This window comes from Staurois parvus, unplaced genomic scaffold, assembly GCF_062004578.1.
Source record: "Staurois parvus isolate SC_StPar_1 unplaced genomic scaffold, SC_StPar_1.0 ptg001181l, whole genome shotgun sequence".
Classification (NCBI taxonomy): Eukaryota; Metazoa; Chordata; class Amphibia; order Anura; family Ranidae; genus Staurois; species Staurois parvus.
In genome coordinates, this window is record NW_028318977.1 from 924,182 (window position 1) to 949,867 (window position 25,686).

Below are 25,686 nucleotides of genomic sequence, written 5' to 3' on the forward strand. Positions count from 1 at the left end.
TCTGGGTAACTATGGATAACATCTCGATGGAAGGAACCCCGCAGTAACACCAGCATGTCCTAAAAGTTTTGTCAGATACCAGCAATATATTCTCTAGTAGTCTCCTGAAGTATCCTTTAGTTTTTCTCACCTGCATACTGATGGAGACATCCGGGAGCTTTTACAGGACGATTAACTGAAGTACCTCTGTGTGAAGAGCGGCTGCTTCCTCTGCAGTGAGAGCCGGTAGATGAGCCACTGACTGAGGAGGTATGTGGTCTACTGCAGCCAGTGCCATCTTGGGACATCAGGGGCACAGAATTCTGTTAGTTTGCAGGGGGACCCCCTGGTTTCCTCTTACCCATTGTGTTCATGGGGTGTTTACAGTCCCCTGGATGAGAGTGGGGGTGTGCTTCCCCACGTTGCTGGGTATGGCTGTATACTGCTGTGTGCTCCAGGATCTTCCTCCAGCAGCCATCTTCTTGGCAGCCAGCCCCGCCCCCTAGGACTGCTATTATTTTGAACACAACTGTATAGAAGGACCTATAGATTGGCACCTGAAATCTGCATTGAATTCCCAGTTAGGGGTGACGGGCGGGAAGGCCGGAGACGTGGCGGGGCGGGAAGGCCGGAGGCGGGGCGGGGCGGGGAGGCGGGGCGGGGCGGGAAGGCCGGAGACGGGGCGGGGCGGGAAGGCCGGAGACGAGATCGCGTGAGACGGGACGGCGGGAGTTGGTATGGGAAGGGGGGAGACGGGAAGGCAGGAGATGTGATGAGAAGGGGGGAGATGGGAGGGGGACGCGATGGATAGAATGACACACACACAGCAATTAAATACAACAAACTTCAAGTTTATTTACAGAAAAAAAAAAAAGAAAACTAAAAGTTATTAGTTACAAATAAAAATGACATCACATAAGGAAATTCGGTTACTTCATAGTGTGCAAAGCTAAGAGCATCGTATAGGTCGGGTTCTCCCCCTCACAGCATGGCGAAACTAGGATCCAGCACGCACATCACGTGACCCGCGCCACAAGCCATCAAGGTGTCTGAGTGCAGACAAACCTCTAGTGAGAAATGGAGCCACGCCCACTGAGCCACCACCCATACCATCATCACCTACTTCACATACGTGACAAAAGTCTCCTCCTACGGCGCAATTGCGCCAAACACACTCAAACGTCTGTAACCGTCTTCTGCTTGTAACATTCAAAAAAACAACCGTCTTAACGCAACATGGCTTCCCGACTCCGCCGGGACACTGGCAGAGAACAGATGAGGCCGCTGGATCCAAAACGTCCAATCCCCACTCAGCTGTAAACATTACACAGATAAGCTAAGGCTTGAGCACAAGGAGGCGCTACTACATCGGCAGAGCTATACCATTACTAGGTGAAATGTATGACGCAATACACGCCTCCACCGGGGCCCACAGAGAAACCAATGTCCCGTCACCCAATGACACAACAGAGAAGATATGTGGGAGGGGCTGCAGCGTGAAGACGCCTCTCCATCTGGTTCATTCTCATGCATCACCCCTCCCCTCCACCAGGGGGCGCTGCTGATTGTGTCAGACAGTATCCTAACGTTTTCTTTGTGTAAACAGAAGGCAGAGCGGCTGCCACCATTCCCGGACACGTTGCCGGCAGAGTCCGGCGTTCCTAGCGGTGGATGTACAGGGTGAGGTATCTGCCAGCAGCTGGGAAGACCTCCATAAAGTGCGGGTTGGAGGCTCGGCAGCAGCACAGTGACAGCAGGACTCTGTGATTGCTAGGAGGACACTGTCACCGCCGTCATGTTTCCGTTCCGAGCGAAGAAGAATTTACTGAATGCTTCTTCGAGTAAACAGGTGAGTCGGCTCTGGTCATTCTAAAAGGGACAAATAAGGCGGGCGTTAGGGGAGGGACAATACCCACGTCAGATATCACCCACTTCCAAATTTACTGACCTCCCACATTCACCGACCACACTCCTACTCCCTTCCCACATTCACCGACCACACTCCTACTCCCTTCCCACATTCACCGACCCCACCCCTACTCCCTTCCCACATTCACCGACCCCACCCCTACTCCCTTCCCAAATCCACTGACTACTCTTCCCAAAGTCAATGACCCCACTAACTCCCTTCTCTTCCAATTTTCTTTCCATACAAAATGGCCTCACCTAATCTTCCTTCACCGACCCCACCCCTACTCCCTTCCCACATTCACCGACCCCACCCCTACTCCCTTCCCACATTCACCGACCCCACCCCTACTCCCTTCCCACATTCACCGACCCCACCCCTACTCCCTTCCCACATTCACCGACCCCACCCCTACTCCCTTCCCACATTCACCGACCCCACCCCTACTCCCTTCCCACATTCACCGACCCCACCCCTACTCCCTTCCCACATTCACCGACCCCACCCCTACTCCCTTCCCACATTCACCGACCCCACCCCTACTCCCTTCCCACATTCACCGACCCCACCCCTACTCCCTTCCCACATTCACCGACCCCACCCCTACTCCCTTCCCAAATCCACTGACAACTCTTCCCAAAGTCAATGGCCCCGCCTACTCCCTTCTCTATGGATTCCAGTTCTCTTTCCATACTAAATGACCTCACCTAACCTTCCTTCATTCACTGACCCTGCCTACTCCCTTCCTGTAATTACTGACCCCGCCTACTCCCTTCCTGTAATTACTGACCCCGCCTACTCCCTTCCTGTAATTACTGACCCCGCCTACTCCCTTCCTGTAATTACTGACCCCGCCTACTCCCTTCCTGTAATTACTGACCCCGCCTACTCCCTTCTCATATTCATTGACCCCGCTTATTCCCTTCCCACGTTCACCGCCTCCACCTACTCCCCATATTCACTGATCCCTCTTATTGCCTTCCCACATTTACTGACCCCACCTACTTCCTTCCCACATTCACTGACTACTCTCTTCTCTGACCCCCACCTACTCTTCCCAAATTTAATGACCACGCCTACTCTCTTCTCTATGGATTCCAATTCTCTTTCCATACTTAATAACCTCACCTAATATTCCTTCCTTCATTCACTGACCACACCTACTCCCTTCCCATATTCACTGAGCTCTTTCCATTCTAATTGATTCTCTATCCATTCTAATTGACCTCACCTAATCTTACCCCCTTCCCACATTCACTGACCCCGCCTACCCCCTCCTTCCCACCTTCACTGACCCCGCCTACCCCCTCCTTCCCACCTTCACTGACCCCGCCTACCCCCTCCTTCCCACCTTCACTGACCCCGCCTACCCCCTCCTTCCCACCTTCACTGACCCCGCCTACCCCCTCCTTCCCACCTTCACTGACCCCGCCTACCCCCTCCTTCCCACCTTCACTGACCCCGCCTACCCCCCCCTTCCCACCTTCACTGACCCCGCCTACCCCCTCCTTCCCACCTTCACTGACCCCGCCTAACCCTTCCCAAAGGCTGCCAATTCTTTTCAAATTAACTGACCCCACCCACTTTTCTTTCCATTCACTGACCCCACCCAATTTTACCAATTCATCTACTACCCTCCCACATCCACTAACCCCACCTACTCCGTCCCCAGAAGTGATAATCAGGAAGACTATTTGCCACCTCCCAAATTATTTACTCTCCCAAATATCTGCAGGAAGGTGTCCCCGATTGTAGGATCCCCCCAGCTTTTGACAAAAGTGGGATTCTCTAAACTGAGTCGCACCTCACTGACAAACCCCAACTGCACCAACTCCGCCGCCAACTCCGGAATATTCTCATCTGTGGAGAGAAAAGAGAAGAGTCATACCTCAAACACCTGGTATGGAGTCATACAAAACCCTGCATTACCCCTCCCCTTCAAACCATCATACAATCACCACCAATCCTGCCCCACCCAACCATCATACTACAATCACATTTCTCCTGCACTCCAGAAACCCAGTCCCCAATCATCGGCCTACAATTACCCCTTGCCTTCCCCTTATATGCTACAGGCACCTCACCCCTCCTAATCTATCATACAACTTTCTCCCTATGATAAGCTCCAGAACCCCAACCATCATGCTACAATCACCCCTCCCTGAAGTTTAGGAGTCCCGACCCCCGAAGCCCTGGTATGACCAAACACTCCTTCTCCTGGAGTTCATAACCCTCATCACCCACATATATTATGCTACAATCACCCCCAAGTGTGCTCCAGAGTCGTTATAATAAAATGGACCTTAACCTGTTATAACAGTCCCTCCCCTATTCTCCAAAACCCCACCCCCAAATTGTAATCACATTAAAATCCCTCTCTGTACTCACTGGGTAACAAGTCACAGCTTAGATGTCGGTTCAGTTTGTCTTCCAGCTTCAGGAACAAAGTCAGCTGTGAACAGACAAGCGTCAGATTAAAAATCGAGGAAGGGACAGACCAATAGAAGAGAGGGAGGATGTGAAAAACCAACAGGAGGAGGAGCACAGAGACCAATAAAAGACAAGGAAGGAGGACACAAAAAAAAAAAAAGGAGAGGGGTTGACTCAGACCAATAAGGGAGAAGAGAGAAAACAGAAGAGAGGGGAGGACACAAACCAAGAGAAGAAAGGAGAGAAGGACACAAACCAAGAGAAGAAAGGAGAGAAGGACACAAACCAAGAGAAGAAAGGAGAGAAGGACACAAACCAAGAGAAGAAAGGAGAGGAGGACACAAACCAAGAGAAGAAAGGAGAGGAGGACACAAACCAAGAGAAGAAAGGAAAGAAGGACACAAACCAAGAGAAGAAAGGAAAGAAGGACACAAACCAAGAGAAGAAAGGAAAGAAGGACACAAACCAAGAGAAGAAAGGAGAGGACACAAACCAAGAGAAGAAAGGAAAGAAGGACACAAACCAAGAGAAGAAAGGAAAGAAGGACACAAACCAAGAGAAGAAAGGAGAGGACACAAACCAAGAGAAGAAAGGAGAGGACACAAACCAAGAGAAGAAAGGGGAGGAGGACACAGACCAAGAGAAGAAAGGGGAGGAGGACACAGACCAAGAGAAGAAAGGGGAGGAGGACACAAACCAAGAGAAGAAAGGGGAGGAGGACACAAACCAAGAGAAGAAAGGGGAGGAGGACACAAACCAAGAGAAGAAAGGGGAGGAGGACACAAACCAAGAGAAGAAAGGGGAGGAGGACACAAACCAAGAGAAGAAAGGGGAGGAGGACACAAACCAAGAGAAGAAAGGGGAGGAGGACACAAACCAAGAGAAGAAAGGGGAGGAGGACACAAACCATCAAAAGAGGAGGAGACCAACAAAAGAGAGGAGAGGACGACACAAACCAACAAAAGAAAGGAGGACAGAGACCAATAGAGGAGAGAGGAGGACACAAACCAACCGAAGAAAGGAGGAGGAGGACACAAACCAACAAAAGAGGAGAGGACCACACAAACCAACAATAGAAAGGAGGAGGACAGAGACCAATAGAGGAGAGAGGAGGAGGACACAAACCAACAGAAGAAAGGAGGAGGACACAAACCAACAGAAGAAAGGAGGAGGACACAAACCAACAGAAGAAGAGAGGAGGACACAAACCAACAAAAGAAAGGAGGAGGACACAAACCAACAAAAGAAAGGAGGAGGACACAAACCAACAAAAGAAAGGAGGAGGACACAAACCAACAAAAGAAAGGAGGAGGACACAAACCAACAAAAGAAAGGAGGAGGACACAAACCAACAAAAGAAAGGAGGAGGACACAAACCAACAAAAGAAAGGAGGAGGACACAAAACAACAAAAGAAAGGAGGAGGACACAAAACAACAAAAGAAAGGAGGAGGACACAAACCAACAAAAGAAAGGAGGAGGACACAAACCAAGAGAAGAAAGGAGGAGGACACAAACCAAGAGAAGAAAGGAGGAGGACACAAACCAAGAGAAGAAAGGAGGAGGACACAAACCAACAAAAGAAAGGAGGACACAAACCAATAGGAGGAAGGGTGAAGAGATGAATCCTGCTTATTTGAGGTGGAGACTGAGCCCTGGGTTCGGTTTTAGTGAGACAGAAACTGGAATTATGGGACGTGAGATACCAAGTGATGGGGAAAAGTGGAATACGAATCCAGGGGCATTCAGAGACATAATTTCTGAGTGTATAATACAGGAAAGCCATGGACACTAGCAAGGCAGGAGGTGCAAGGACATGGGGTGGGGAAGGTGTGAGGCTTTCTATGGTAGGGAAAGGGGGGAGGAACTGTATGGAAAAACCCAGAGGGGTGAAACTGATGGAGTGGGATAAGGAGGGCCTGAAGGGAATCCAGAGGGATTAGGTTGAGGCAGCAGGATAGGCAAGAAGCTATCTATGAAATGAAGAGCCCACAGAGGTGAATTGAGAGGTTTTTGCAGTAGATGGGGAGAGAGCACAGAGGAGAATTCTGGAATCTAGCTACACACAGCACATCCTGGTCCCTTACATGGTGCTTTGCCCCCTCATCCACTGTCTCGATGTTGCATTGCATCTGAACCACCTACAGTACAGAGAAATAGAATGTCAGCTCTGCAGACAGAGAAGGCAATAGACACATGAACAAGGCTTCTGAAGAACACACCTTCCGGGTTTCCACCTCTGCGGGCTCTGGTGTTGGGGTCTTCACTGATGGTGGAACCACTGGAGATTTTACCACCTCCTGCTGGGGCTGTTGAGGACGTGGCATCCCGAAGGCAGTGAGGGGGTAAATGCCATTCCTGGAGGTCGAGGAGATTGTAGAGAGAATCTGTGACCACATGACAGAGAACCAAACACGGCAACACCCCCATAACACGGCATATATGCCACACACATGCATAAAGAGAACATGCATTACACATACTGCAGATATAGATGCAGCTCCCACACAGCTGAATGTATCCCCTCCCCCACTGACCCATTGGTATGTACATGGAGCCTACCCACCACACATTCACACACACAGATGGTGTATCCCCTCCTTACCGGACATCCTCCAGGAACTTGTCTAATTCAAGCGCTGGAGACTGTGAGAATCTGAGGAAGAGAGGACACGGTCAGGACGGTGCAAACACATTATACAGAAATTTGCAAATTGTGACTTTAGTGTAACCAGATCGGGGATATTTATCAAGAAAATGAGCAAAACATTACACTACAAAAAAGGCAAAAATAAACCCATAAAGGACACCCGCTCCTACCAAGCACTTGACAGTTTTTATACTTCGTAGGGGGCGCTCTCCTCCATACAAATCATCATCTCTTCCTGGGGGGCACTGAACTCTCACAACACCAGCCCTTCCCAGGGGTGATAAACCCTCCCCCATACATATCTTCCAACCACTCACATCATCCGGACACCTTCACGGTCGGCGTGCGTTATCTCAGCCATGACTGCACTCATATCGCGGTTCTTGGTCATCTCTTCCAGAGCATTTTCTGGGATCATGTCTGCCGGTGGAAAGGAGAGACTGAGACAGGGATAAGCAGCAATAAAGGAGTACCACCTACACTACCAGGGATGGGGCATTCCATGTTATACAAGATGTCATCAAAAGTATGACTTACGCTGGTGTCCCACAATGCAGTGCGCGGCCAGTAATTTCAGAGACGGAACCTCGAACAGAGCCTGGTGGAAGAGCAGCTCAGGGGCAGTCGGGCGCTTACTGGGGTCCGTTTCCAAACACTTCTGAATGAATTCCTGCACCAGAAACAGGGTTAGCAGTGGCCTTTCAGCTGCACAACCACTCCCACCATCTCTGCACTGAGTCCCCCCTGCACTGCACATTCGCTCCCACCATCTCTGCACTGAGTCCCCCCTGCTCTGCACTAAGTCCCCCCTGCTCTGCACACCCGCTCCCACCATCTCTGCACTGAATCCCCCCTGCTCTGCACATTCGCTCCCACCATCTCTGCACTGAGTCCCCCCTGCTCTGCACACCCGCTCCCACCATCTCTGCACTGAGTCCCCCCTGCTCTGCACATTCGCTCCCACCATCTCTGCACTGAGTCCCCCCTGCTCTGCACATTCGCTCCCACCATCTCTGCACTGAGTCCCCCCTGCTCTGCACACCCGCTCCCACCATCTCTGCACTAAGTCCCCCCTGCTCTGCACACTCGCTCCCACCATCTCTGCACTGAGTCCCCCCTGCTCTGCACACTCGCTCCCACCATCTCTGCACTGAGTCCCCCCTGCTCTGCACACCCGCTCCCACCATCTCTGCACTGAGTCCCCCCTGCTCTGCACACTCGCTCCCACCATCTCTGCACTGATTCCCCCCTGCTCTGCACACTCGCTCCCACCATCTCTGCACTGAGTCCCCCCTGCTCTGCACACTCGCTCCCACCATCTCTGCACTGATTCCCCCCTGCTCTGCACACTCGCTCCCACCATCTCTGCACCGAGTCCCCCCTGCTCTGCACACTCGCTTCCACCATCCCTGCACCGAGTCCCCCCTGCTCTGCACTAAGTCCCCCCTGCTCTGCACACTCGCTCCCACCATCTCTGCACCGAGTCCCCCCTGCTCTGCACACTCGCTCCCACCATCTCTGCACTGAGTCCCCCCTGCTCTGCACATTCGCTCCCACCATCTCTGCACTGAGTCCCCCCTGCTCTGCACATTCGCTCCCACCATCCCTGCACTGAGTCCCCCCTGCTCTGCACACCAGCTCCCACTGTCCCTTCACTGAGTCCCCCCTGCTCTGCACATTTGCTCCCACCATCCCCGCATGGAGTCCCCCCTGCTCTGCACATTCGCTCCCACCATCTCTGCACGGAGTCCCCCCTGCTCTGCACACTCATTCCCACCATCTCTGCACTGATTCCCCCCTGCTCTGCACACCCACTCCCACCATCTCTGCACTGAGATCCCTGCTCTGCACACCCACTCCCAAAATCCCTGTGCCGAGTGCTCTGCTCTGCACACCCGCTCCCACCATCCCTGCACTCTGTTCTCTGCTCTGCACACCCACCATCATCTTCCTTGTACTGAGTTCCCTGCTCTGCACACCAGCTCTCACCATCGCTGTACTGAGTTTTCTGCTCTGCACACCCGCTCCCACCATCCCTGCACTCTGTTCTCTGCTCTGCACACCCATCATCTTCCCTGTACTGAGTTCCCTGCTCTGCACACCTGCTCCCCACCATCCCTACACCAAGTTCCCTGTTCTGCACACCCACTATCACCATCCCTTTGCAGAGTTTCTGTGCCTGTACACCTGCTACGCCCATTATTAGGGGCTTCCACTATCCCTCCTTGATTTATTTATTTTATATTATGGAGAATGGAAGAGTTGGAACACACCAAGGTGGGCATGAACACCCAAAGGAAAGCAGGGACAGTGTCAGAAGTATAGTGGAGGAGAACACAAGAGATGTAAGAAACCAGACCCTTGATAAAATGAAACTGGAGGGTAACATGAGCATGGTCCCATCTCACAGGGGGTCCCCCACATTATCCAATCTGCAGGCTCCCTAATATAGCCCCCCCCAGGCACTCACCCTCTGCAGCGGATCCTCCAGAAACTGGATAGCGTTATTTATGGCTTCCTGAGGGACATACGAGGACTCTCCATTTCCCTGGATCTCCAGGACCGCCATCTGTAGAAAACACACAAACACAGTCAAGATTAAAGCAATCAACTGATGTCAGACAGACCCTCCAAGCACAAGTGGCAGCTCCAGCAACGTAGACGGGTAAAGGTCAGGCCAAGGCAGGTAAACCGGTCAGGCCATGGAGATGTTCCGACGCAGAATACTTATTGAATTGCATATACCTAAAGAGAACCAGTCACAATGGACATATGCAAGCTCCCACTGCCAATTTTAAGGTGCATTCTTCCTTCACTACTTGTTGGAACACTGAGCCGGAATGATATTTTAGTTAATTCTAAACTGCATCCATTTCCAGGTCAATAGGTATTGAAAATTGGGGGGATACCTTGCACCTGTGTGGTCAATTTAGGTTCTCCTGCGCTTAAGCCGTCTCCTGTAATTTAGGAGCACCATCAATGCCAGGCAGAAGAATGCCGGGGTGGAGACCCACACACTGCAACAGACACAAGGGAGGGAAGGCTGCTCTATGGCAGGCAGGAAGACATTGTCATGCTGATCCGCTGTTCTGTTCCAACTAGACAATCATTGGCCAAGATTAATTTTAAAGAATGACATCGATTTTATAAAGGTTTTTAGTGTTCTCTTCACCGCCTGAATATGGACGCAACACGTCAGGGGTGGGAGGTCAGATACACTTCTACTGTTTTGACTTTTTTTTTCCTACAAATGTAGACCCGTGTGAGGACTGAGCTGTGTCTCAGTGCCCCTACAACTCCTCACCTCCAGTGCACACATCCCAAAGGAGTAGATGTCCACCGCCGTGGTCACATTGGTCACTTCTAGAAAAGAGATATTAGACATAGTTAGCACTTCACCCAGATTACACAGCAACAGGCAGTGTGTGCACAGCTCAGGGATGTCACTCACTGCGGCCCTGATAGAAGAACTGAAGGGGAGAAAGAATGATTGGATGCTAAGAGACAGCACAGAAAGTTCTTATTTCACATATTCGCCTAAAACTGGACACGGTGAGAATTAAACATGGAGGATTATGTGCAGTCATATAGGATTAGGAGCTGTGCCATCAGATATTACATTACGTGCATCAGACCACGGGTGGTCACACAGTATTAAACATGGCAGACCGTGTCTGTCCACACAGCATTTACCCAGATGGACCCTCATACCTCCATACTCCGGGGCGAAGAAATGTAGATTCTTCTGCTCCTCCCGGCAGGTCTTGACATGGTTGTTGATGGTGTCTGGAGCCACTGGAAAGAGAAGCCGGGTTATTACACATCCACACCCCAATCTCACCATCACTGGCCTTAATAAGAACGTAAAGTAATGTATACAACATTCAACACACAGCCAGAGCCTGACCGAGCACCCACCCCATCAGGAACATTCCTGAATGAAATGAAGTGCTGCTGTCAGCATATGGGAAAGCCTCATGAGACGGAGGAGAACGGCACCCTCTCTACATGGGACACAGAAGGCTCTAAAAGGTAATGCAATAATTGTCACAGTGGTCTACAGAACAGCTAACTACTGCAATACCAAGACTGGCCAGGGGAGACGCAATGCAGTCTCCGCTCTTCAGGAAAAACACCCAGAATGCACACCACGTGTCTGCTAACAGCATTAGACCACACAAGGCACTATTCCAGACCAGTATCCGATCCATTGCACAGATCTAATGCTGAGGGGCCCAGAGGAAGGGGCCCAAGGACACAGCTTTCTCTAATACCATTGTTACCCTGGTCTATGCTCTATTCTAGCCAGCATCTTCTACATCACATAGATCTAATGCTGAGGGGCCCAGAGGAAGGGGCCCCAAATACACAACTTTCTCTTATACCATTGTTACCCTGGTCTATGTTCCATGCTAGCCAATGTCTTCTACATCACACAGATCTAATGCTCAGGAGGCCAAGGACATGGTCTTCTCAATATCAGAACCTCTTCTGTGCTCGATCCTGGCCAGCATTTAATGCTGAGGGGACCAGAGGAAGGAATCCAAGGACACCGCTTTCTCCAATACCATTGTTACCCTGGTCTATGCTCCATTCTGACCAGCATCTACTACATCACATAGATCTAATGCTGAGGAGCCCAGAAGAAGGGGCCCCAAGCATACTGCTTTCTCGAATACCATTGTTACCCTGGTCTATGCTCCATTCTAGCCAGCATCTTCTACATCACATCTAATGCTGAGGAGGCCAAGGACATGGTCTTCTCAATACCAAAACCTCTTCTATGCTCGGTCCTGACCAACATCGAATACTGAGGGGACCAGAGGAAGGAATCCAAGGGAACGGCCTTCGTACCAACATTACCCTGGTCTATGCTCCATTCTAGCCAGCATCTACTACATCACATAGATCTAATTCTAAGGAGCCCAGAGGAAAAGGCCCCCAGGACATGGCTTTCTCGAATGCCAATATTACCCTGTTATATGCTCCATGCTGGCCAGCATCCTTTATATCACAAACATCGAATGCTAAGGGGCCCAGAGCTATGGTCTTCTGAAATACCAATGTTACCTTGTCCTATGCCCCATTCTGGCATCTTCTACATCACACAGATGTAATGCTAAGGGGCCCAGAGCCACGGTCTTCTCGAATACCAACAGATGTAATGCTAAGGGGCCCAGAGCCACGGTCTTCTCGAATACCAACAGATGTAATGCTAAGAGGGTTCAGAGGAAGGAATCCAGGGACAGAGCTTCTTTCAGAAGCAAATGTTAGCCTATTCTATGCTCAGTTCTGGCCTTCATCCTATATATCACACAGATGTAATGTTGAGGAGCCCAGGGATTGAGACTTATCTAATATTTAATGTTGCCTCATTCCATGCTCCATCCTGGTCAGTATCTTCTATCACACAGATCTAATGCTGAGGGGCCAGAGAAATAGGCTGACACAAATGAGCACACAGTGGTTGGAGGAGAAAAGGGTAAATGTCTTTGCATGGCCTAGTCAAAGCCCAGACTTAAACCCCATTGAAAACCTGTGGAATGACTTAAAGACTGCAGTCCACAAACGGTCACCATCAAATGTAACTGAACCTGATCAGTTCTGAAAAGAAGAGTGGGCAAATATTGCAGTCTGGATATGCAAAATTAGTAGAGACAACCCAACAGACTAAAGACTAGAATTAAAGCAAAAGATGGTTCAACAAAATACTGACAAGGGTGTGATCCTTTTACCGACTAAGTGATTCTGTTTATGAATTTTTCTTTTTTCCCTGACATGCAGGTGTTATATCTGTCACTTGGATGTTATAAGTTGAGTCAATACAGCTGGATAAAACCAAAAATATGTGTCTTCATTTCAGGCTGCAAAGCAACAAAATGTGATTCCTTTAAAGGGGCGCTGATTCTTTTCTATACAGTTGTGTTCAAAATAATAGCAGTCAGACATCACTAACCGGATCAATCACTGTTTTTGGTAGAAATGATATTTCTCCATGGCAAATAATTTCCTAGCAGGTGTAGTAGAGTAAATCCAACAGACCCAACAGTCATGACATGCATGCTGCTGATTCTGTGTCATCGAATCACTCATTGAAAGGGGCATGTTCAAAATAATAGCCGTGTGGAGTTCTATTAGTGAGGCCATTCATTCTTTGAAAACAGGTGGCAATTATTGCTCTTATTTAAGGAAGGAAGGCAGCAAATGTTGTACATGCTGGTTACAGTGCATTTCTCTCTGAAATTCTGAGGAAAATGGGTCGTTCCAGACATTGTTCAGAAGAACAGCGTACCTTGATTAAAAAGTTGATTGGAGAGGGGAAAACATATAAAGAAGTGCAGAAAATGATCGGCTGCTCAGCTAAAATGATCGCAAATGCTTTAAAATGGCAACCAAAACCTGAAAGACGTGGAAGAAAGCAAAAAACTACCATTGGAATGGATAGAAGAATAGCCAAAATGGCGCGGACTCAGCCAACAATCAGCTCCAGGAAGATGAAAGAAGGTGTAAAGTTCCCTGTGAGGACTGTTACAATTAGAAGACGCCGATGTGAAGCCAAGCTATCTGCAAGAAGCCCCCGCAAAGTCCCACTGTTGGAAAAAAGACGTGTGCTGAAGAGGTTACAATCTGCCAAAGAGCACATTGACCGGCCTAAAGAGAAATGGCGCAACATTTTGTGGACTGATGAAAGTAAGATTGTTCTTTTTGGGTCTAGTGGGCGGAGACAGTTTGTCAGACGACCCCCAAACACTGAATTCAAGCCACAGTACACTGTGAAGACAGTGAAGCATGGTGGTGCAAGCATCATGATATGGGGATGTTTCTCATACTACGGCGTTGGGCCTATTTATCGCATACCAGGGATCATGGATCAGTTTGAATACATCAGAATACTTGAAGAGGTCATGCTGCCTTATGCTGAAGAGGAAATGCCCTTGAAATGGGTGTTCCAACAAGACAACGACCCCAAACACACCAGTAAACGTGCAACATCTTGGTTCCAGACCAACAAGATGGACGTTATGGAGTGGCCAGCCCAATCCCCAGATCTTAATCCAATAGAAAACTTGTGGGGTGACATCAAAAATGCAGTTTCTGAGGCAAAACCAAGAAATAGAGAAGAACTGTGGAATGTAGTCCAATCATCCTGGGCTGGAATACCTGATCACAGGGGCCAGAAGTTGGGTGACTCCATGCAACACAGATGTACAGCAGTTCTCAGAAACAGTGCGACTACAACCAAATATTCATGAAGTCATTCAAAGGAAAGCAAAATCTTCAAACATTTCTCAGTTTATATAGTGAATGTTTGAGTTTGTAAAGAAGAATACAAACACTGCCATTTTTTTTGAACCGTCTAATATTCACTTTTCTTCAATTTGTTAGAGGAACAACACAAATTTGATCTATTTTTCTTCATGTTTTGATTTGGAATAGAATGTGTCGTGTTCCCAATGCATTTCTGTGGATGGAAATAAAAGCTATTGGAAGGATTTTGTGCTTCATTCACTTTTTTTAACACACTGCTATTATTTTGAACACAACTGTATGTACCTCCAGATGTAGAACTTACTAACTACACGCTCCTGCTGGCACAGGATGGAAGTCTCAGAGCTGTTGTTAAAGACGATCCTGGCCTATCAGACACTATTCTGGAAAGAATTATGAAAGATAAGTCACAAGATCACAAGGATGATGAGAGTGATTGCACCCAGAAACACTATTTCAGACATTATGACCACTGCCTGATAAACTGGATAATCCCATGGAAAAGGGAGATTCCTATTTTTTTATGTATATGTCTGGATGTACCTGAACTAGACAGGTCATCTTTTATCCACAGAGACTGAGAATAATTTATAGGATAGTTGACCATTTCCATTTTGTGTGACCAGAGCGGGTTCAGAGGGCCAGAAGGGGCTTTGTTGCATGGTGCAGTATTACAACTGAGATCTGCAGTAATGAGGTGATGCGTAATCTCTCCTAATTTATTACTATTGTCATCCAGCAACTGCACAGAGTGGCCTGAACAGCGGAGCCAAGCTGAAGGACCCTCAGTAAGGAGTTCCAAAACCTCAGCTATGTCCCAAATCACACAATGCTGGGCCTAGGAAGCCAACAGCAAGACATTGGGGAGTTCCAGGATTTAACCGTCTCCAGAGTGCAGCAACACAAAACAGAATCCTGTACACAACTACGGGGCTCGGTTTAATAGTTATAGTTACTTAGGAGCTGGAGGACAGCTCGTGTTATGAGTTCAGGTAGTGACCAGGGTAGACCTCAGGGTGCCTCTTACCTTCTACTCCTAAGAGTTGTCCTCAGACACCAAGTTAAAGCCCAACTACAGGTTTACTTTCATTTCAGAGCTCCAGTATAAGTAAGACAGAAAAGGAGAAATCCTAACAAAGAATCTATGAGAATTCTGTGTATATGTATTTATCTCGTCATCCATCAGGCTTTCCTTCCATTTCCTCTGCCAATATGCAGATAACCATCACTGAATCTGGGCAAGGCCTCTATAGTTCACAACAATCGGTATCGACTCATGTTGACGTTTTTTGGCCTGATCAAGCCAAAATCAAATATAGATTGTTAGCCTGTCTTCCAAACAATGCAGGAGTATGCGGCAATTCTTTGCTATATTCCAGGCTTTGCCCAGAATTATCCTTTACCTCTTAGGAAACCAGAATGGGTAGGGTAGTTGATGCCATCTCTCTGGCCTGTACCTGGACTCCTCAGATATTCCAGTCATGTGAGTGGCGAGTTGCAGTCAGCGAAGGATGTGGATTTCATTTTGCTCTGACCTTCCATTTTTATCACTAATTTCTATTTTGTAAACTGCATTACACTTTTTTCAACCTGCGCTCTCCTTTCCCAGCAATGGTCAACTTGGGTCGCCCGTTTCCCAGCAATGGTCAACTTGGGTCGCCCGTTTCCCAGCAATGGTCAACTTGGGTCGCCCGTTTCCCAGCAATGGTCAACTTGGGTCGCCCGTTTCCCAGCAATGGTCAACTTGGGTCGCCCGTTTCCCAACAATGGTCAACTTGGGTCGCCCGTTTCCCAACAATGGTCAACTTGGGTCGCCCGTTTCCCAACAATGGTCAACTTGGGTCGCCCGTTTCCCAACAATGGTCAACTTGGGTCGCCCGTTTCCCAACAATGGTCAACTTGGGTCGCCCGTTTCCCAACAATGGTCAACTTGGGTCGCCCGTTTCCCAACAATGGTCAACTTGGGTCGCCCGTTTCCCAACAATGGTCAACTTGGGTCGCCCGTTTCCCAACAATGGTCAACTTGGGTCGCCCGTTTCCCAACAATGGTCAACTTGGGTCGCCCGTTTCCCAACAATGGTCAACTTGGGTCGCCCGTTTCCCAACAATGGTCAACTTGGGTCGCCCGTTTCCCAACAATGGTCAACTTGGGTCGCCCGTTTCCCAACAATGGTCAACTTGGGTCGCCCGTTTCCCAACAATGGTCAACTTGGGTCGCCCGTTTCCCAACAATGGTCAACTTGGGTCGCCCGTTTCCCAACAATGGTCAACTTGGGTCGCCCTTTTCCCAACAATGGTCAACTTGGGTCGCCCTTTTCCCAACAATGGTCATCTTGGGTCGCCCTTTTCCCAACAATGGTCATCTTGGGTCGCCCTTTTCCCAACAATGGTCAACTTGGGTCGCCCTTTTCCCAACAATGGTCAACTTGGGTCGCCCTTTTCCAAACAATGGTCAACTTGGGTCGCCCTTTTCCAAACAATGGTCAACTTGGGTCGCCCTTTTCCAAACAATGGTCAACTTGGGTCGCCCTTTTCCAAACAATGGTCAACTTGGGTCGCCCTTTTCCCAACAATGGTCAACTTGGGTCGCCCTTTTCCCAACAATGGTCAACTTGGGTCGCCCTTTTCCCAACAATGGTCAACTTGGGTCGCCCTTTTCCCAACAATGGTCAACTTGGGTCGCCCGTTTCCCAACAATGGTCAACTTGAGTCGCCTTTTTCCCAACAATGGTCAATTTGGGTCGCCCCTTTCCCAACAATGGTCAACTTGAGTCGCCTTTTTCCCAACAATGGTCAATTTGGGTCGCCCCTTTCCCAACAATGGTCAATTTGGGTCGCCCCTTTCCCAACAATGGCTAGCTTGGGTTCTCTTTTCCCAGGAATGGCTAGCTTGGGTTCTCTTTTCCCAGGAATGGCTAGCTTGGGTTCTCTTTTCCCAGGAATGGCTAGCTTGGGTTCTCTTTTCCCAGGAATGGCTAGCTTGGGTTCTCTTTTCCCAGGAATGGTCAGCTTGGGTTCTCTTTTCCCAGGAATGGCTAGCTTGGGTTCCCTTTTGCCCAATAATGATCAGCTTGGGTTCCCTTTTGCCCAATAATGATCAGCTTGGGTTCCCTTTTGCCCAATAATGATCAGCTTGGGTTCCCTTTTGCCCAATAATGATCAGCTTGGGTTCCCTTTTGCCCAATAATGATCAGCTTGGGTTCCCTTTTGCCCAATAATGATCAGCTTGGGTTCCCTTTTGCCCAATAATGATCAGCTTGGGTTCCCTTTTGCCCAATAATGATCAGCTTGGGTTCCCTTTTGCCCAATAATGATCAGCTTGGGTTCCCTTTTGCCCAATAATGATCAGCTTGGGTTCCCTTTTGCCCAATAATGATCATCTTGGGATCCCTTTTGCCCAATAATGGTCAGCTTGGGTTCCCTTTTGCCCAATAATGGTCAGCTTGGGTTCCCTTTTGCCCAATAATGGTCAGCTTGGGTTCCCTTTTGCCCAATAATGGTCAGCTTGGGTTCCCTTTTGCCCAATAATGGTCAGCTTGGGATCTCCTTTGCAGTTAGGGGCCAACGTGGGTTCTCTTTTGCCAATAAGGGCAAACGCGGGTTCTCTTTTGCCAATAAGGGCCAACGCGGGTTCTCTTTCACCAATGAGGGCCAACGCGGGTTCTCTTTCGCCAATAAGGGCCAACGCGGGTTCTCTTTCGCCAATAAGGGCCAACGCGGGTTCTCTTTCGCCAATAAGGGCCAACGCGGGTTCTCTTTCGCCAATAAGGGCCAACGCGGGTTCTCTTTCGCCAATAAGGGCCAGCGCGGGTTCTCTTTCGCCAATAAGGGCCAGCGCGGGTTCTCTTTTGCCAATAAGGGCCAACGCGGGTTCTCTTTTGCCATCTTTTTCCTGATGGCAAAATTGTGTTCTCTTTTCCTAATAATGGTCATCGTCCAGAATCCTAATTGTCAAAAAGCCTTCAATTTTACATTTCATAAGTCTATAACAATTTAGTCTGAAAGATCAGGAAACCACTTGCTTATGAAACAGTCATTGGACATACACAATATGATCCAAGATGGAAACCCTCTTACCAAAGTACGTGTAACGAGACGATCCCAAACCAAGGCTGCGCTACTTTACCTTTATTAAAGCTCACCAAAATCACTACAATTATACTGTTAACTTCATTAGATCACTTTGTTACAATTATACATAAAACAGCTAAAACAATATAAGCAGGTTGGGGGATTTCCTGGATCCTAAATGGGCATACAACCCTCTACGAGGCAGATTCTATCCATCACTCGATGTTCAGACCAGCCACAGACATGAGACGGTACATGGAAGGCCTTCTGTTCTGTGCTACAAGAAGATCAAAACGCTCACTTTGACCATATGTGCAACTGCAAAAGTGCTCCCCCAGCCTGTGATTGGAGAAGCAGCAGAATGATGAGCTCATATCTGTCACTTTGCTCTTTCCTTCTATCAACATGTACTTTGTTAGAACTAGAGTTTAAGCTTTTTTGTTTGTTTTTTGTTATCCTGAACAGAAAATTTCTCTGCATGTGAGGTGAATACTATTTACTGGCTATGTACAGTGGGGATCGAAAGTTTGGGCACCCCAGCTAAAAATTTGTATTAATGTGCATAAAGAAGCCAAGGAAAGATGGAAAAATCTCCAAAAGGCATCAAATTACAGATTAGACATTCTTATAATATGTCAACAAAAGTTAGATTTTATTTCCATCATTTACACTTTCAAAATAACAGAAAACAAAAAAATGGCGTCTGCAAAAGTTTGGGCACCCTGCAGAGTTAATATCTTGTACTGCCCCCTTTGGCAAGTATCACAGCTTGTAAACGCTTTTTGTAGCCAGCCAAGAGTCTTTCAATTCTTGTTTGAGGTATCTTTGCCCATTCTTCCTTACAAAAGTCTTCCAGTTCTCTGAGATTTCTAAGCTGTCTGTCACGCACTGCTCTTTTAAGGTCTATCCATAGATTTTCAATTATGTTGAGGTCAGGAGATTGTGAAGGCCATGGCAAAACCTTCAGTTTACGCCTCTTGATGTAATCCCCCGTGGATTTCGAGGTGTGTTTAGGATCATTATCCATTTGTAGAAGCCATCCTCTCTTTAACTTCAGCTTTTTCACAGATGGCATCAAGTTACCATCCAAAATTTGCTGAAATTTTACTGAATCCATTTTTCCTTCTACTCGTGAGATGTTCCCTGTGCCACTGGCTGCAACACAACCCCAAAGCATGATTGATCCAACCCCATGCTTAACAGTTGGACAGAGGTTCTTTTCATTAAATTCTGTGCCCCTTCTTCTCCAAACGTACCTTTGCTCATTCCGGCCAAAAAGTTCAATTTTAACCTCATCGGTCCACAGAACTTGTTTCCAAAATGCATCAGACTTGTCTATATGTTCATTTGCAAAGTTCAAACGATGATTTTTGTGGTGAGGACGTAGAAGAGGTTTTCTTCTGAGGACTCTTCCATGAAGACCATATTTGTACAAGTATCTCTTTATAGTGGACTATTGTACCACAACTCCAGTGTCTGCCAGATCTTTCTGGAGGGATCGTGCAGTCAAACATGGGTTTTGAATTGTTTTTCTCACAATCCTGCGAGCTGTTCTGTCTGATATTTTTCTTGGTCTTCCAGATCTTGCTTTAACTTCCACTGTTCCTGACTGCCATTTCTTAATTACATTCCGAACAGAGGATATTGACATCTGAAAATGCTTTGCTATCTTCTTATAGCCTTCTCCAGCTTTGTGAGCGTCAACTATTTTCAGTTTCAGTTTTCTAGACAACTGCTTAGAAGAACCCATGGTGCTGATTGTTGGGGCAAAGTCAGATGAGTCTGGGCATTTAAAACCTTTGAGATTGACATCACCTGGTCTTCCCAGACGATGATTGAGAACAATCCATGACATTGGCAGGTCTCAGCTTGGCAAAGGGGGCAGTACAAGATATTAACTCTGCAGGGTGCCCAAACTTTTGCAGACGCCATTTTTTTGTTTTATGTTATTTTGAAAGTGTAAATGATGGAAATAAAATCTAACTTTTGTTGACATATTATAAGAATGTCTAATCTGTAATTTGATGCCTTTTGGAGATTTTTCCATCTTTCCTTGGCTTCTTTATGCACATTAATACAAATTTTTAGCTGGGGTGCCCAAACTTTCGATCCCCACTGTATATGCGCTAAAAACAGCAATTCCCAGTGCTGGAGAAACTATAGGAATTGTCTGGGAATATCCACTCCAATTTATTACCACAACATGGGTCACCCCAGAAGTCTGCAGAGGTCACAGAGGAGCTGCAGGCAATATGGTTGTTTGTTGCCAGTCGTCTCATGTTTATGGACAGTCTTGTTGTACTATGGCAGACGGCAGAGGAGAGTGCACGTATATTCCTGCATTATCATGGAGCCACAAGCAGAGCAGAAATATTCGTACCCCCGGCATGCTGGAGGTGGCCTGTGCATAGAGCCTGGACCCATCTCTACTTGCCATAATTCCCATCGAGCAACCAGTAAGCCTGGGTTTAACACAGTCACATGATCATCACATATCTATCTACCCCCCCCCCCGCCTCAAGCACAGAGCAGTCAATAAGCAAGCCGGTCACCCGCCCGCCCGCAGGAGGAGGGGCAGGAATGCAATGAAGATGAGAGGGAAGGAGAGAGAAGCCATCTATAAAAGGAACATGCACACAGCGGAGTGGGGAAGGGCTCCTACATGCTATGGAGCTAAGTACACCCAACATCTAGCGCACACCCCCGGGGACGGGAGCCCCGATTTGCCAAGCCGGGAGAGAACGTGAGGCAAGCACACCCACCGACCTCTGAGCTGCAGTCACTCATGTAACAAAGGTCTGCCGTGTCCCATAATCCCCTGGAAGGAGACGGCACGCCTTACATGGGTGAGTGCCACAGGCCGAACACAGAAACATGGCAACGACAGGAACACAGAGGCTGAAAATTCATCTCACCATTAGCAAAAATCCTATGAAAGACTGGTGTGGTACAGAGCAGCCGAAGCAGGAAATAAAACGAGACAAATCATGAGTGGATGGAAGGGCTGGGGGTGGGGGTGGGATACGTCATCGTTATACAAAGCTGCCAAACAGCGGCACGCCGCGCACACTCACACATGGATGTCATCAAACTTTGACAACCTCAGCCAATACTATCAGTTCAACAATCATCTCAGGACACGTCTCTGCAAACCACGAGCCCAGAGCGTATCTCTGGACCAACATTATGACATCCCATCTTCCCCCGTCACCTGATGTGTTCTCACACAAACACACACAACCGATGCTTTACTGGGGTGTCTCTAACTCACCCCCTGCACCCTCCAGCAATGCATCCGCTCATAAATCCTTCTCCCAATGTACTACAAACACCCGTTACCACAAAGCACTTTATGACACTTATACAAGAATCTCCTGGTTCTGCCAAAACAGTGGAGACACCCTACCATACTACACTCCCAACCCGCGTCACCCACTCATATTTCCCTACCAACTTGAGACACCCCGCCGCTCTATCCTCCCATTTCACACCATCCCATCCCTCTATACCACTCTCCCATCTCAGGTCATCCCACCATGCCATTACTACCCTCCCATCCCATGACTTCCCGCCATTAGCCTCCCATGACTTCCCACCATACCAGCCTCCCATCCCATGACTTCCCACCATACCAGCCTCCCATCCCATGACTTCCCACCATACCAGCCTCCCATCCCATGACTTCCCACCATACCAGCCTCCCATCCCACGACTTCCCACCATACCAGCCTCCCATCCCACGACTTCCCACCATACCAGCCTCCCATCCCACGACGTCCCACCATACCAGCCTCCCATCCCACGACGTCCCACCATACCAGCCTCCCATCCCACGACGTCCCACCATACTAGCCTCCCATCCCACGACTTCCCACCATACTAGCCTCCCATCCCACAACTTCCCACCATACTAGCCTCCCATCCCACGACTACCCACCATACTAGCCTCCCATCCCACGACTACCCACCATACTAGCCTCCCATCCCACGGCTTCCCACCATACCACCCTCCCATCCCATGGCTTCCCACCCTCCCATCCCATGACTTCCCGCCATTCGCCTCCCATGACTTCCCACCATACTAGCCTTCCATCCCATGACTTCCCACCATACTAGCCTCCCATCCCACGGCTTCCCACCATTCCAGCCTCCCATCCCACGGCTTCCCACCATACTAGCCTCCCATCCCATGACTTCCCACCATACTAGCCTTCCATCCCATGACTTCCCACCATACTAGCCTCCCATCCCATGACTTCCCGCCATTAGCCTCCCATGACTTCCCACCCTCCCATCCCATGACTTCCCACCATACCACCCTCCATCCCCATGACTTCCCACCATACCACCCTACCATCCCATGACTTCCCACCATACCACTCTCCCATAACTTCCCACCATACCACCCTCCCATAACTTTCCACCATACCACCCTCCCATCCCATAACTTCCCACCATACCACCCTCCCATCCCATCCCATGACATCCCCCCATACCACCCTCCCATCCCATGACATCCCCCCATACCACCCTCCCATCCCATGACATCCCCCCATACCACCCTCCCATCCCATGACATCCCCCCATACCACCCTCCCATCCCATGACATCCCCCCATACCACCCTCCAATCCCATGACATCCCCCCATACCACCCTCCCATCCCATGACATCCCCCCATACCACCCTCCCATCCCATGACATCCCCCCATACCACCCTCCCATCCCATGACATCCCCCCATACCACCCTCCCATCCCATGACATCCCCCCATACCAGTCTCCCATCCCATGACATCCCACCATACCAGCCTCCCATCCCATGACATCCCACCATACTACCCTCCATCCCATTATATCCCACCCCATCATACTACCCTCCTAACCCATGACATCCCCCCATACTACCTTCCCACCCCATGACATCCCAACACTACCCTGCAAATCCCACCATACCATAATATCCCACCACCACCCTCCCATCCCACGACTTCCCACCATACTACCCTCCATCTCATCATACTACCATCCCATGACATCCCATTAAACTACCTTCCTAACCCATGACATCCCACCATACTACCCTCCCAACGATGACATCTTGTCTCCACCCTCTTATCCCATGACATTCCGCCATACTACCCTCCAATCCCATGGCATTCTGTTCGTGACAGATCCAACTGGGACACGGTCTTTTTGAGGGGACTGCAGGCTAGCCCCTTCCCTACTGACTATGGGCCCTGGCGTTTCAGGGGGTTCTATTCGATGGGAATAGTTTTACTACAGATTCAAGTACGTCTCCCCAAAACACACAGACTCTGAGAAAAGGAGGACCCGGATAAAGATTTGGGGTCTCTGTGCCCAAACCAGCATCGACTGCTTCAAACCCCCTCCTAGACTCGGAGCGGAGGTTAATATAATTGGCTCCAAACAACCTGATGCTGAGGTTTCTTGCTGTAATCTGTTTACTAAGGTGTTATGTGTTCACTGTTGTGTCTTTGTCCCATTGTTAATTGAGCCATCTATGGTTTCTGTCTGTTTGCTGGTCCTCCTGTACTATTTGTTTTTTATTGTTCATGTGGGGACTGGCCCTATTTTTGAAGTGTATAAAAACCTGTATTTCTGTTCAATAAAGAGTTCCAATTTCCATCTAAACTAGTGTCTAATTCTTGAGTGTAATGCCCAGCTATAATACCTTGCTCCTTTATCCCAGCAGCAAGGAAGCAGTTTTCAGATGGAAGCACCCAGGTGGTCCGTCACACGGCCATACTACCCTTACATCCCCATATACTAACCTCCCACCCAGGCCCGGACTAACTATAGGGCACCTGGGCATTTGCGGCCTTTTGACTGGGCTGCACAGTGGGAGGTAAGTGACAACCACAGTCTGGACAGGGCTCACACAGACAGCAGTCATCGCTCACCTCCTGCTATGCCTAAAGCAGGGCTGGCAGGAGGTGCAGCAGAGAAGGCTCCAGTGACGAGCAGGAAGCTCCTGCAGTGGACACACCTCCCAGGCCAGCCGCTACAGATACAGCAGCATTGAAGGGACAACAGCGGCCTCTCTCCTACACTGGCCAGCACACTATGACAGCTGCACAGGGGAGGAGAGGGCCATCACTCTCTGGGAGGAAGGTGAGCACACTGAACCCTACACTGATCCAGTTACAGCCAAAAAGTCCCATTCTGTAGCGGCAGTGAGGGGGTGAATTGGGCTGTCTCTTTGCTGGATTGGGATGTCTGCTTAATGTATAGGGGGCACTGTGATTAGAGAGAAAAGGGGGGGGGGGCATGACAGCAAGGGGCACTGTGATAGGGGGCTGTGATTGCTAGGGGCACTGTGATATAAATGGGAATGCACTGTAATCAATACAATGCCCCTTTACTGACATTTTTTGACATTACAGCGCAGAGGACCGGCGTGAATATTCTGTCACCAACTGCCCCCGCGAATTCTTGAAAAAATTGGCCGTTCGGTCTAAAATGGCCAGGCGTTTTTTGTCCGAGTCCGGGCCTACTTCCATCCCGGCATTCTACCCTCCCATCCCACGACATCCCGCCATTCTACCCTCCCATCCCGCCATTCTACCCTCCCATCCCACCATTCTACCCTCCCATCCCACGACATCCCGCCATTCTACCCTCCCATCCCACGACATCCCGCCATTCTACCCTCCCATCCCACGACATCCCGCCATTCTACCCTCCCATCCCACGACATCCCGCCATTCTACCCTCCCATCCCACGACATTCCGCCATTCTACCCTCCCATCCCACGACATCCCGCCATTCTACCCTCCCATCCCACGACATCCCGCCATTCTACCCTCCCATCCCACGACATCCCCCCATTCTACCCTCCCATCCCACGACATCCCGCCATTCTACCCTCCCATCCCACGACATCCCGCCATTCTACCCTCCCATCCCACGACATCCTGCCATTCTACCCTCCCATCCCACGACATCCCGCCATTCTACCCTCCCATCCCACAACATCCCGCCATTCAACCCTCCCATCCCACGACATCCCGCCATTCTACCCTCCCATCCCACATCATCCCGCCTTATTACCCCTCCCATCCCACATCATCCCGCCATATTACCCTCCCATCCCACATCATCCCACCATACTACCCTCCCATCCCACCATACTACCCTCCCATCCCACCATACTACCCTCCCATCCCCCATCATCCCACCATACATACTCCCTTCCATCCCATGAAGCCCCACCATATTACAAAAACCTCTCAATCTCCAGTACTACTCTCCCATTTTGCAAAACCCAGCCACACTATCTTTCCATGCCATGGCAACCCACCACACTACCTCACCACCCTGCCATTCCCCAACACTGCCACACTTCCCTCCCATCTG

At 49.2% G+C, this 25,686-nt stretch overlaps 1 protein-coding gene across 2 annotated transcripts in view; it reads right to left on the reverse strand.

Annotated features, from left to right (window-relative positions):
- Window positions 1-809: 809 nt before the first annotated feature.
- The window catches only part of NRBP1 (nuclear receptor binding protein 1), a 54,350-nt gene continuing 29,473 nt past the window's right edge, over window positions 810-25,686 (reverse strand). Inside the window, exons 8-19 of one of the 2 annotated variants that reach the window (XM_089659676.1) lie at window positions 21,223-21,246; window positions 10,679-10,762; window positions 10,272-10,330; window positions 9,438-9,536; window positions 7,505-7,637; window positions 7,285-7,387; window positions 6,923-6,973; window positions 6,540-6,675; window positions 6,405-6,458; window positions 4,277-4,340; window positions 3,693-3,748; window positions 810-1,848 (exon numbers count right to left, since the gene is read on the reverse strand). In XM_089659676.1, coding sequence (XP_089515802.1) covers window positions 1,750-1,848; window positions 3,693-3,748; window positions 4,277-4,340; window positions 6,405-6,458; window positions 6,540-6,675; window positions 6,923-6,973; window positions 7,285-7,387; window positions 7,505-7,637; window positions 9,438-9,536; window positions 10,272-10,330; window positions 10,679-10,762; window positions 21,223-21,246 — 962 coding nt within the window. In that variant the 3' untranslated portion in view covers window positions 810-1,749. The remainder of the gene's footprint in view (window positions 1,849-3,692; window positions 3,749-4,276; window positions 4,341-6,404; window positions 6,459-6,539; window positions 6,676-6,922; window positions 6,974-7,284; window positions 7,388-7,504; window positions 7,638-9,437; window positions 9,537-10,271; window positions 10,331-10,678; window positions 10,763-21,222; window positions 21,247-25,686) is intronic. The other variant, XM_089659677.1, reaches the window with a different exon arrangement.